Source organism: Vanacampus margaritifer, chromosome 10 (assembly GCF_051991255.1).
Source record: "Vanacampus margaritifer isolate UIUO_Vmar chromosome 10, RoL_Vmar_1.0, whole genome shotgun sequence".
Classification (NCBI taxonomy): domain Eukaryota; kingdom Metazoa; phylum Chordata; class Actinopteri; order Syngnathiformes; family Syngnathidae; genus Vanacampus; species Vanacampus margaritifer.
The window spans coordinates 20,928,789-20,940,823 of NC_135441.1; the positions used below are offsets into that span (position 1 = coordinate 20,928,789).

At 39.2% G+C, this 12,035-nt stretch overlaps 1 protein-coding gene across 3 annotated transcripts in view; it reads left to right on the forward strand.

Annotated features, from left to right (window-relative positions):
• LOC144059127 (PDZ and LIM domain protein 7-like) overlaps positions 1 to 12,035 on the forward strand; it is a 34,240-nt gene that overhangs the window by 7,728 nt on the left and 14,477 nt on the right. For all 3 annotated transcript variants that reach the window (XM_077578022.1, XM_077578020.1, XM_077578021.1), the window contains exons 3-5: positions 6,109 to 6,260; positions 9,955 to 9,982; positions 10,798 to 10,988. In XM_077578022.1, the coding sequence (XP_077434148.1) occupies positions 6,109 to 6,260; positions 9,955 to 9,982; positions 10,798 to 10,988 (371 nt within the window). The remainder of the gene's footprint in view (positions 1 to 6,108; positions 6,261 to 9,954; positions 9,983 to 10,797; positions 10,989 to 12,035) is intronic.

The window sequence follows — 12,035 nt, forward strand, 5'->3', positions numbered from 1 at the left end:
TCATGCACCACCATGCTTAACAGACTCTGAAAATTAATTAGGACTTTCAAATGTGGTTCTATAACCAACCCGGCCAAAGCAACTGAAATGAGGAAAAACACTCTAAAGCACTCAGTCAAAAACTGATAAAGTGGGGGGAAAAAATAGTCTTTTTTTTTTTATTGACAGGCTTTTTGCTGATTCATGGGGATGGTATACTGTAAATTGCTTGAAACTGGACAGAAGATTGCATTCTGTATTTTGGGGTAGGGTGGATGACTGGAAAAAAGTGGAGCTACCATTTTATGGAAATGTTTTTTTATGTTGACATTGCTGCGTAAATTGGCCTGCTAATGATAAAACTAACAAAAAGTTTCAAGATTTTGCGAGGTAACTAATAGGGTTGGGAATCTTTGACTGTCTCGCGACTCTCACAATTCGATTTGATTCCGATTTTTGGGACTATGATTAGATTCAGAATCGATTTTTGATTCCGAATGATTTGATTGACAAAGATTTCTACTTCTATTTATAAATGTGCAAAGAATCGTCATGATCTACTCCAGTCTGACTGATAATTAGCGCGCTACTCGCGGCACTTTTGTCACTCAAAAGAACGGCTATTTGGAATATAAACAGAAAAGCATCTTAACATTACTCAGTCACTGGCATATGCTATTCCTACGCTGCAAAAAAACAACTTTTACTGGCATAACTCGATCGTGACTTTTTCCTTCTACTCTCTAATGTGGCTACAACTTAACAGTGTATCAGAACGTGCGGAACCACACTGCCTCTAAGTGGCCAAATCGGGTACAACATAAACAGCACTCCCAGTAAAGGCACACAAAAACAAGGGCAAGACAGTTTAAAATATTTTAAATAAAATCGATTTTTGGACATTTAAAACAATTCTGAATCGTAATAGATGAGAATCGCGATTCTTATCAAAATTGTTTTTGTTTTTTTGGCACAACCTTAGTCACTAACCGTTTCAGTTGGTAAAAGCAGAGTTCCTTGAGGTTTCGTGAAACAACTTAGCAAAGCAGCTGCATATTCACAAGAATTCAGGCATGTAATCATTTGCATCCATCTTGCTTAACTTCAATACTATTGTGGCCGCTGATGGATGTGATCATTTTCCTCTTAGTTTCTATGGACTTTTTCCAGACCAATATGTGGAGCAAACTCTTTTGAAAGAAACCATCTGATGTCTGGTCAATGTATGAACTCATGACCATAATCTGATTCGTTCCTGGAACTCTTCTCATAAATTGCGCACGTCTTGTTAGTTCAATTTGATTTGACCTTGAGGAAAATGCACACGTGGTAAAGTAACATGATATCTCTCCTTCCTTACATACATTCTCTACTTTATTGTTAACCAGAAAATCATCCAATTAATAAAGCATGACGTGAAATTGCACTTTCTGCCAAAGTCATGTCCCAGTCGGGGGGCAACTCCTCAGGAGTTTCTGCCCTAGATCTTAAGCCAGTGCAGCTATATCAACATTTTGATAAAATGATGTGCGTCCTTCTGCGCGCCATCTGTTTTTTATCAGTGAACACATGTCCCGTCATCGGAAATCAAATGTTGGGAGGAAATTACAGATGATGTCATGTCAATAAGCAAGTAAGGAGACGTCGACTGTCTCACTGCCACAGCTGGATGTGTCTAGATTATTTCGCTTTGCATCAGTGTCTGACATGGCAGCCATCTGTTTTTGGATCACTACCCTTAAAGCCTCCCTCGTACACTTGAGGAAAAGCAGCCTTGTTAGAGGGCTGAATGAATATTTCAGTACCTACTGATGGATTGCCCACAGGGGGCATGTCTCCTGTGGAGAGTTGACTGCAAATTTCTTTGCGTTGTGAACAGTGTAGTGGTGTCTTAAGGTGACTTAATGAAAGGTGTTTCCACTGCACGGTGGGGTCTTGTTCCTAAAGGTTTGGTTTCTCGGAGGACTATTTATGGATTTGTATCCGTGCCGTGTGAGGGATGTCAGGACGGACACCCGGCCCCCAAATAGCTGTGGAAATAATAAAAATGAGCTGGGGCTGAGTTACCCGGCCAATATACCTGCAGCTGCAAATAATGTTCAGTGTGGAAGAAAACAAGCCAAGGATAGTGTTCAGCATCAGTCAACAAAAGCACTTGAAGAGCGTATTGAAGACTTTGCACATTGAAAGGCTCCCGAGGCTTTGCAATTTGATCGCCTTGCAAAACACCTCTGCCGCAGTGCTATTGTGAACGGTAGATTGATAAAAAAAAAGGCTTCACTTTTAATAATGTCATTTATTTGACGTGAGCAACTACTTAACTCATTTGCTCCCCAAAACGTATAAATACGTTCTATTTTAAATACTACCATGTTCCCAAAGGCATATTTATACGTTATTTTGTTTTTTGTTTTTTTTCATGCCAGAGCATACAGACGGCTTTGATGCAGCCTCTGAATTGAAGAAACTGCTTGAAGCAATAGTAGTTTTTACATAAATGGCCAGCAGATGGTAGCAGAGTATAAGAGATCAGCCAGGTCCACGTTCAACAAGCACTGTTTGCCAGTGTTTTCAACAGGGTTTGTAAATAATGATGAAACTTAGCTATATTCTAATGCTAATTGCTGCAAAACGGAAACAGATACAAATATACTTTTTTTCCTGATGAAAGAAGGGATTCTAATCTTTCTTTTGGTAGGTTCCATTTTATAGCAATAGAACACAATATTCTGTGGGCCTTGCAAAATCAGTCAAAATCCGGGAGCGATGGGGCTTGCTTCAGTTAAAATGGCTGGGAGTGAATGAGTTAAGTTATGACATCAATTTGTTACATGTACCCCCCAAATTAGATTATGGTGGCTCTGCCATGCATGCGTCACGCTTGCATCGTTACTTAAGGTCCTCGCCTCCCGTGTGCCACTGAAGAAGTGCAAGTTGCATTCTGGAACATGTTTTCCACTGTCCTTCGCCATATTTACAAACTGCTGGGGATAGTGTTTCTGCCCCACACGCCCCCACCCCAAACCAACGAAAGGCCTGAGGACAGCAACTTTGGGTGATGCCTTCTCAAGTGAGGGAACAGCTGCATTCTGAACCTGAGCCAGGAACACAGGTGCTTGTGTCCATCACTCAATCATACATGTAAACAACCTTTGGAGACTTTACAGCATTAATATATATATATATATATATATATATATATATATATATATATATTTGAGCTTTCTAACAGACCGTATTCTATCCGGCACATTCTTTAGTTAGCCAAATTAGCTGTTTAATAAACTATTATTATATTCCTTGTGCACAATTATTATCACGACATATCCGGGCCATTTTAATATGGTTTTTAAAAGACAAATCCCACAGAATTTTACTGAAAAGAGCACTTGAAGTATTGACTGTTGTTATAATCCAAAGAGTAGTAATTGATACTAAGAATTTTTTTTTCAAAAGTATTATTTTTCTCACGTTTAATGACAAAATATATTCATTGTTATTGGTCCCAAATGAAATGTAATGATTTGCAACGTGTTTTCTAAATATGCTAATTGCATTTTTGGAATATATAGGATTTTTCTTCCTATTAATCGAGCTGTTTTCCCCACAAAAACTAGCACGAATTCTTAGTTTCTTATATATTCCTGTTTTGGTTCTCTTTCTCTTTCTATGTCATACAAGCTGGCCTTACCTTTAATTTCACTGGCGGAAGCCTCGTTATGTTGTTACAATACACCAGCGGGATTTGTTAACTAAAGTGCCGGGTACGGCAGACATTTTTCCCATACAAGTTTCAGAAATCTTGCTGTTCAGATTACATTTGCAATGGACTGCCATGCAATTAAAGCATTAATTTCTTGATTGTTCTTACAATTATGGCCTGAAATTTAAAATCATCAATCACTTTTTGAAAATGGGACTTCAGACATGGATGTTTCAGCATACATTTATACATAAAACCAAGGCGGCATTAAAAAAAAGAAAGAAAGAAAAAAGCTAAATAAGATATTTTTTTTTGTACACAAGTGGCTTACTCGATTTTTTTTAGCTAAATTGCTGCATGTAAATATTGCAATAATCCACTTCAGGCTCTATTACAGGATTGGTCAGTTGCCAGTTAATTTAGGAAAGAGCAAATTATACACTGCCTGGACACAACGTTACGTAACACAAGCTCAGGCTAATGAGATCCAATGGAGACTTATCACAAATTAGATATTTTTTTATTTTTTTTACAAGCACTTCTCAGCACAGGCAGTGCAGTTGTATTCTAAGTCATTGTTAAATTGATACCTCTCAGACCATCTATCAAAACAGAGCATTATACTTACAAGGCAAAATAACAATAGAAAAAGTACCTGTAGTTGTTCCCATTAGATTATGCAGGTGGTACTTGCATGGGCTGTTGAGGAAAAATACATTAATGTGGTTTTGATGTAGCGCGTTTTTATGGGTTCAGTCACGAGCAGGTTTGCATCTGTAACAATTCCTGCCAGGACTTACAGAACATGTTGTAGGATGTTGCTAATGATTTAATCTAGGTAAAATTGCTTTTACGAGGCATTGTGGCAATAAAAGGGAGGTCAGACTTTGTCTGTCAGCAGCAGGGAACCTCAGTGGTTTACCAGACTGCCTTCTTTTTAGAATATGTCAAAGTGTCAAAGTCATTGTTATTTTTTTTTTTTGCCATAGAAGACTCATAAAAGTTATTAATTTTTTTTAACTTGACAAGCTGTTTCTTTTTTAGTCTAGCCTCATAGCTTCCAGTGGAGTCCAATCAAAAGCAATTAAAGTGATGTTTTAACTTGACTGTAAAAGGAGAATTGCCTCAGAGGAAGGCATTTCTTCTTATTTTTAGCGTTAACATGCTTTGATTTGAGGCGGGCCGTCTTTGTGGGGCGCAGTGCGGAGCTGTCATCAGTTTAGAGACAACATTACCTCCTTGCTCGCACAAGTGTTTACGTTTAATGTGCAGAATCAAAGCGGCGAGCGTGATAGCTTAGCTGAACATGGCAGAAAGCTATTGATTGAACTGCTGAGTCCTCTGAGCTTGTGATGAGCCAACATTTGCAGGGATCCATGACACCAGTGAGTAATCCTAATGGGGTTTTGCCTGAAATCCTGGTGCAGGCGCTCTTATCTGATGCCACTTTGTACTTCACTTATCAGTGCATTTGACACACGGATCGTGTTTCATTAAGCCGCATGGCCGAGCTGACAGGGGCCTTACTAAACCTGATTTGGCATCTCCCCTCTTTGTATTAGCGGTTTTAGTGGAGATGGCAGGCGAGGCAATTCTACCTAGATTATGGACTGTGCCTTTTCTTCCTGTTTGTAACAAGACCTCATAACGTTGACAGAACGTCTGCCCCGAGAGGATGATGTCACCGTTTTGTCAGTGGAACTGGTCAGAGACGTACCTGCCTGCATGGAAATAACGACAGGGCTCCTCCGGTGAATTATGCGATCGTATGAGGCATGTGGTGGCTGTCTGAAGCTTTCAACGGCTGCTTTCATCATCTGTTGGCACATCTGCTGTGAATCATGTGATGACTGATGACATCATGATGGCTTTTTTTCCTCGTAGTGCTGACTTCAATATCTCTGCTGGCTTGTCTGACTGTACACACTCCATGAGTTGCTTATTAGGTGTTATTAACAAGCATTAAATCACTGTCAGCCCTACATGACTTTTAGATTCATATTTTCTGTTTTGTGGTTTCACATGCCCCCTGTTGTGCCTATCATAAACAAATGGGATAATGGGTTGTAATTTAGAGGCTGTGGGCGCAACACTATTTTCAGCTGCAAATAATTTTTTTTAAGTCATAGGGTTATTTTCTTGGTGAAAATGGAAATGGTTTCTGTGAAAATGGACTGGACTGCAGGAGTCTGTCACAACCAAAACAACAATAACAACAGTGCTTTTGTAGTGTTTTTAATGACTGCTTTTCCATAAAAGTATACTACACTTGTTGAGTTATTGACATGAAATTCTAAAGCCTCACAATGGCACTTAAAAGCTCAAGATTACTTTTGGAGTGAAATTAACATATTGTGCACAATGCCACAATCCCTCAGTCTGATAATGTTGAAAATCTTTTCTATCCTGTCTTCTCTCACTTCTAGCTGACCCCGGGTGGGAAGGCAGCTCAGGCTGGCGTTGGGGTCGGAGATTGGGTGGTTTCCATTGATGACCTTAACGCGGAGGACTTGACTCACGTGGAGGCCCAGAACAAGATCAGAGCAGCGTCGGATTCCCTCACTCTCACTCTTAACAGGCAAGTTTGCAGAGAGGGATGCAATAAGGAATTTACTTTAATGTTGATCTCAAGCAAGTGCATAGCTACAGTAAATCACTTCACATTAACTCATTCACTCCCAGCCATTTTCACTGAAGCAACCCCCTTCGCTCCTGGCTGTTTTACTGAATTTTGACTGATTTTGCAAGGTCCACAGAATATTCTCTTCTATTGCAAAAAAAGAAAGAAAGATTAGAGTCTCTTCTTTCATCAGGGGAAAAAAAAAGTACATTTGTATCTGTTTACGTTCTGCAGAAATTAGCATTAGAATATAGCTAAGTTTAATCATTATTCACAAACCTGTTGAAAACACTGGCAAAAAGAGCTTGTTGCAACATGGCACTGGCTGATCTCTTATACTCTGCTGCCACCTGCTGGCCGTTTTTTTTTTTGCAATAACTACCATTGCTTTAAGCGACCTCTTCATGTCAGAAGCTGTATCAAAGCTGTCTGTATGCTCTCGCATAAAAGAACGTATAAATACGTTTTTGGGAGTGAATGAGTTAATATCCACTTTATACTCTGCCAGATGAGCTTTCACGGTGCCTTTAAAACAGTAGCAATATGTTAGATAAACTCATCAGTCTCAGCATTAGGCCCACAGATGATAGTGAGATATATTTCTAAGCTATTGCTAAATTGATGCTTACAAAGATAATAGCGTATCGTTTAGAGGAGTTCATGTAACAGTACGTTTATAGTTTGCAAATCAGTCGAGTGCATGCAGTGGCATTTGTTTTTGAGCCCTGATTAATAAAAGTACATAATATATGGATTAATGCACTTTGTTGAAGAACCTGAGCCAGAATTATTTTTTTTAATTCAGTAATTTCAATTAAAAGTGGTTGACCTTCATACAAGCAGCACTTAAGAATTGCCCACAGAGTTTCTGCCAAAAATTTCTGACTGATAAACTATCTCTTCAGAGAGCAGAGCAAAAATTATTCATGTGGTGCTTAATTAAAAAGGGGAAAAAAATAAGACCACACACCCAAAGGAAGATGGACTGTTTTGAGGTTTGGATAAAATGAGAAAGTATTGACTTGTCGAGTCATAAACATGAGGCGGGGAACTGTCTGGAGACTCATTTAGATTTTGTGATCCCCCATAAGTTTAGATGCTGTGATCACAGCTGTTGCTCAGCCAATTTCCACCCCCATGCAGCTCTCTTTGGGTTTGCCTGCCAACAACTGGGGCTGATATGTACTGACAAATCTTTCACTAGGTTTCCCTTTGATTTTCTAGATAGCGCAGCCGGAACTTCAAATAGTGTCAGTCTTCTATATGCGTGCATACAATTCAAATATAGAATCAAATTCCCTAAAAGCACTAAAACAAAACAAAAAAACAATGAATTCATCCGAGGGTCAGACTGGCCCCTTCATAAAATATTTTACGTTAATGCTGCACAAATTAATATAACTAAAATACATACAAGTTAAACTAATCCATCTTTGATGACGTGAGATGGCAAGAAGTGTTTGAGGAAGTTTCAGAAGTTGACTTCATTGTACTTTAACTTTCGTAATTGTGATTTAGGTGTAAAAAGAGTAACTGTGTAAACATCTCACAATAAAACATTAAAAAGAAATTGTCACATTACATATTGAATAAAGATTGTGAATGTGTTAAAAATTGCAAATATTACAAATAAGAACATTTTCAATGTTGTGTTATGAAGTCTTGCATGTAGAATTTTGGGATAAAGTTGTCTCACCAAAATGTGAAAAAAAGTAAGGCGCTGTGAATACTTTCTGGATTGCACAGATTAAGCGGAAAGTGAAAAGGGCAGTCGTGCCCGTTCGCTAAAGTTGGCTCAGAGTTCATAATTATTGAGACGTAGCCAGCAATGTAAAGATCCAGCCTTCACTCTTGTTCTTATTATTAAAGAGGAACGTTCCTGAAACACTTCCCAGAGAGAAATTGTTGCCAGTTGTGTTTGCTCGTACCTTGGCAGTCATCCATCCTTTTCTTTTGTGCTCGGAGAGGAGGGCAGCTGCACACTGATGAGAGATGAGCACTTTTATTTTATTTTTAACGTCACTGATGACCTTTTTCATAGTTTTGGCTTGATACCAAAAATGTCATTTGAATAATAAGCATTTATTTTTTAACATATATTTTTTAAATTAATGGAACATAATAAAACCACATTGCTATTTTGAGTTGTATTTATGTGTAACAGTAAACCCAGTATAATGATGAAAATCAGAAACTTAAATCAATGATGATGTCTCATTTTAGTTTCGCTTGCCTCATGCAATGGATTGATTCATAAAATGAGGTCAAATGATCTCATTGAGCTCATTTCTTCTGTCTCACGGGTCAAACTGGGTCCAAGCAAACTCATTCCCCTGAAAAGCACAAATCAACTCCACATATTTTTCTCACACGTATTGAATAAAAACTTCAAGACAGCGATGACATGTTTTTTTTTCCACGACGAAAGCGTGGCTCATCAAATTATGGGTTAGGACTAAAACAGCCGGCGAGCTGCGGCACTGTGAACGTCACATTGATTTGTCGACACGTTGGTATGCTTTGCCCGCTGCCGCTCACTGTATTTGTTGTCATCCTGTCTTTAGCGCCTCTTAATCAGGGTTTGGACAGGCAAACATAAGCGCTTGCTCATCCCTCATTCTTACAGGAAGCAGCCCTTGCATGTGTTTATAGTACCACACAATGTAGCTGACTTACATGCAAGTTCATTCTTGTTGTAACCTTTTTATTGCTTTTCGACAGTGAGGTAATACCTTTGGATAAACAGACAACTGTAGCACTCATTGAGGGCAGAAATGTGCATCCTGGGATTAAATGTGTGGAGCATTTGAGTTGAGTGGGTGATTATTTGAAATGTAGTAGAGTACAACATTAGAGTTCCTTTTAGCTATTTTCTTGCACTCTGGCACGGTGTGCAAAAAAAAAAAGACATACAGTACTTACAGTATTTCTGTGTTTGAAATTTGTTCATGAAGTTTTTAGCTAGTGGTTATTTGAACTCATTCACTCCCAGGCATTTTCACTGAAGCAACCCCCTTCACTCCCGGCTGTTTTACTGGATTTTCACTGATTTTGCAAGGCCCACAGAATATTGTGTTCTGTTGCTATAAAAACATGGAACCTACCAAAAGAAAGATTAGAGTCTCTTCTTTCATCAGGAAAAGAGTATATTTGTATCCGTTTCAGTTTTGCAGCAATTAGCATTAGAATATAGCTAAGTTTCATCATTATTCACAAAGCTGTTAAGAACACTGGCAAAGAGAGCTTTTTGCAACATGGCTCTGGCTGATCTCTTATACGCTTCTGCCACCTGCTGGCCTTTTTTTTGTAATAACTACTATTGCTATTAGTGACCTCTTCAGGTCAGAAGCTGCATCAAAGCCTTCTGTATGCTCTAGCATTACAAAAAAACCATAAAAATGTATGAATAATGTTTTGGGGAGTGAAGACAACATATTAAAAAACATATTTATACATTTAAAAAAGATATATTTATATGTTAGCCGCCAGGCTTCTAAAGCACTGGGGGAAACCCCGCAGCTAACTAAAATACACATTGTGTCTGCTAGACTTTGTTGCATTTCATCTCAGAATACAACAGTCTGTGTGTGTTTTGTGCTGGTGCACTATATGGAAGTTGGACCTAACTCATGTTCCCATGCTTTCTCCACAGAGCTGTCAAAGTTGACGCAGAGCAGAAGGTAAGCCTCCATTCGTCTGTCGTTTCCACTCACCACACGTGCAGCAGCAATTTGGTACATACTAAAATGCTTTGATTGAGACTTCCTGTAATTGTTGCTCACATTTGACCCGAACTGTGTGCAGTGTCACTTTGGCTTTAAAGTAATGTGATTGGCCTGAGTCACCTGTCAAGCTCTGACAGCATCCAGAGGCTGCACATTAGCGAAGCATCATCACGCCACTGAATCATTTCAGCGGATGGAGTGGCGTGCACGATGCTTTGGAATTTCCTGTCTTCTATTGGTTGCGCAGTGCCTTACATATCCCCTGATAGCAGACTGAAAGTGATTGTGACACATTTAGTTTTGCCGTCGCGTCTCTTAAGAGCCACTTGGCTTGCTGATTACAGTTTGAAAAGCACAGTGGTGTCATGAACCGCCGTGTGCTCGGCTCTGTTATTAGAACAGCAGCTGGGACGTGATACTTCCACAAAGTCAACGCTGCGTTTTAGTGGCTGTCCTTTTCAGTTGGTGTAGAACACTCATTGCAAAATCTATTTTATGTGTGGCAATTTCTCACGTTGAGCACTTTCATTTGATCATTTTAAGAGGATATTCGGGCTACACAAATAAATCGCATGGCTCTTGAGCACATATTCTTTGTGCAGGGAAAAAAAAAAGGCCTGCAGGCTTTGAGTAGTTTATTTGTGTGGAGAAGCTACAGTATGATGCTTTAAATAAAGTTCAGTCCAAGAAAAGATGTCTTTGCGTGTCAAATGTTTAACTGCATGTTGTGTGCTGTGCTGCATTGTCTCCCCTCTCTCACCACTACATAGGACTCACGCGCCGAGGCTAACGTACAGCCAAAGTACTCCTTTGCCCCGAGCACCACCATTAACAAGATGGCGAGGCCTTTCTCAGCAGGGGGCGCTAGTACAGGACCTGTCATAAAGCCTGTGGCCTACTCACCTAAACTTAACACGCCTCACTCTCAGGGCCGCGCCAGTGTGCTGCAACCACAGAATGGGTAGGTGCAGCAACAAACGTGGCAAAATGAACAGCATACATGAAGTGCACCCAATTACTCCAGACTCTGTCTGATCCAAAGCAACTTTTATCTCAGAGTTGGCCTCTCTTGGCCTCAAATGGAACTTATTTCCAGGAATCGGTAAAGAAATGTTAACATAAACTACTTTTATGGGCCTCTGATGTGTCTTTGATTTTTATGTCCTCTCCGCGTATAGACCTTAACCCAAGCGTGACATTATCAAAAATTTTCATTTTGCTAGGCTTTTACACACAGTTTCTGTAGATATATTTTCAAGTTATAAACATTACTCTTGGATATGTAATAAATAAATTGGGCCCAAGTGAAAATTACCCAATAAAACCCAAGCCAAGGTAGCGTAATGGAAATACTGTACAACAATGTCCTTAATAGGAATTTAACTACACTTTGGGATACACTGCGGACAAAATCTAATTAAATTAATTTATTAAAGGGGAAGTAACCACCCCCCCCCCCAAAAAAAAATGACAATAATATGTTCTATGCAGCCCCACTACTGTAGTCTAAATACAGTATTTTGGTTAATATTGTGTTAGTGGAATGAGTTAAGCGGTAAAATCCAGCAGTTTTTATTAATATCAGAAGGCAGCCATTTGGCTGTCGAGTAAAGATGACATCACAATTGCTCAGATCTAAGGTAATAAATAACCAGTCACAGCTCAGTTTCAGAAAACAGGCTGTGATTGTTCGTTGCCTGAGTCCTGAACAACTGTGATGTCATCTTCAGTTGACAGCAAGTGGCAAAATGGCTGCCCCCTGAGATGGATAAAAACGTCTGGATTTTGCTGCATAATCCATATTCCACAAATGTAATATTAATCAGAATGTCATGTTTAGACTAGTGAGGTCACATATAACTTATTATTGTCAAGAAATGTTTAACGTTGATTTCCTCTTTAATCAGCCAATTGATTATTTTTTATTGCAGACTAGTTACGTAGTGTGCGCACCATGAAAATATTCCTATATCAGGGAACGTGCTTATTTGCCTAAATATCTGTATTT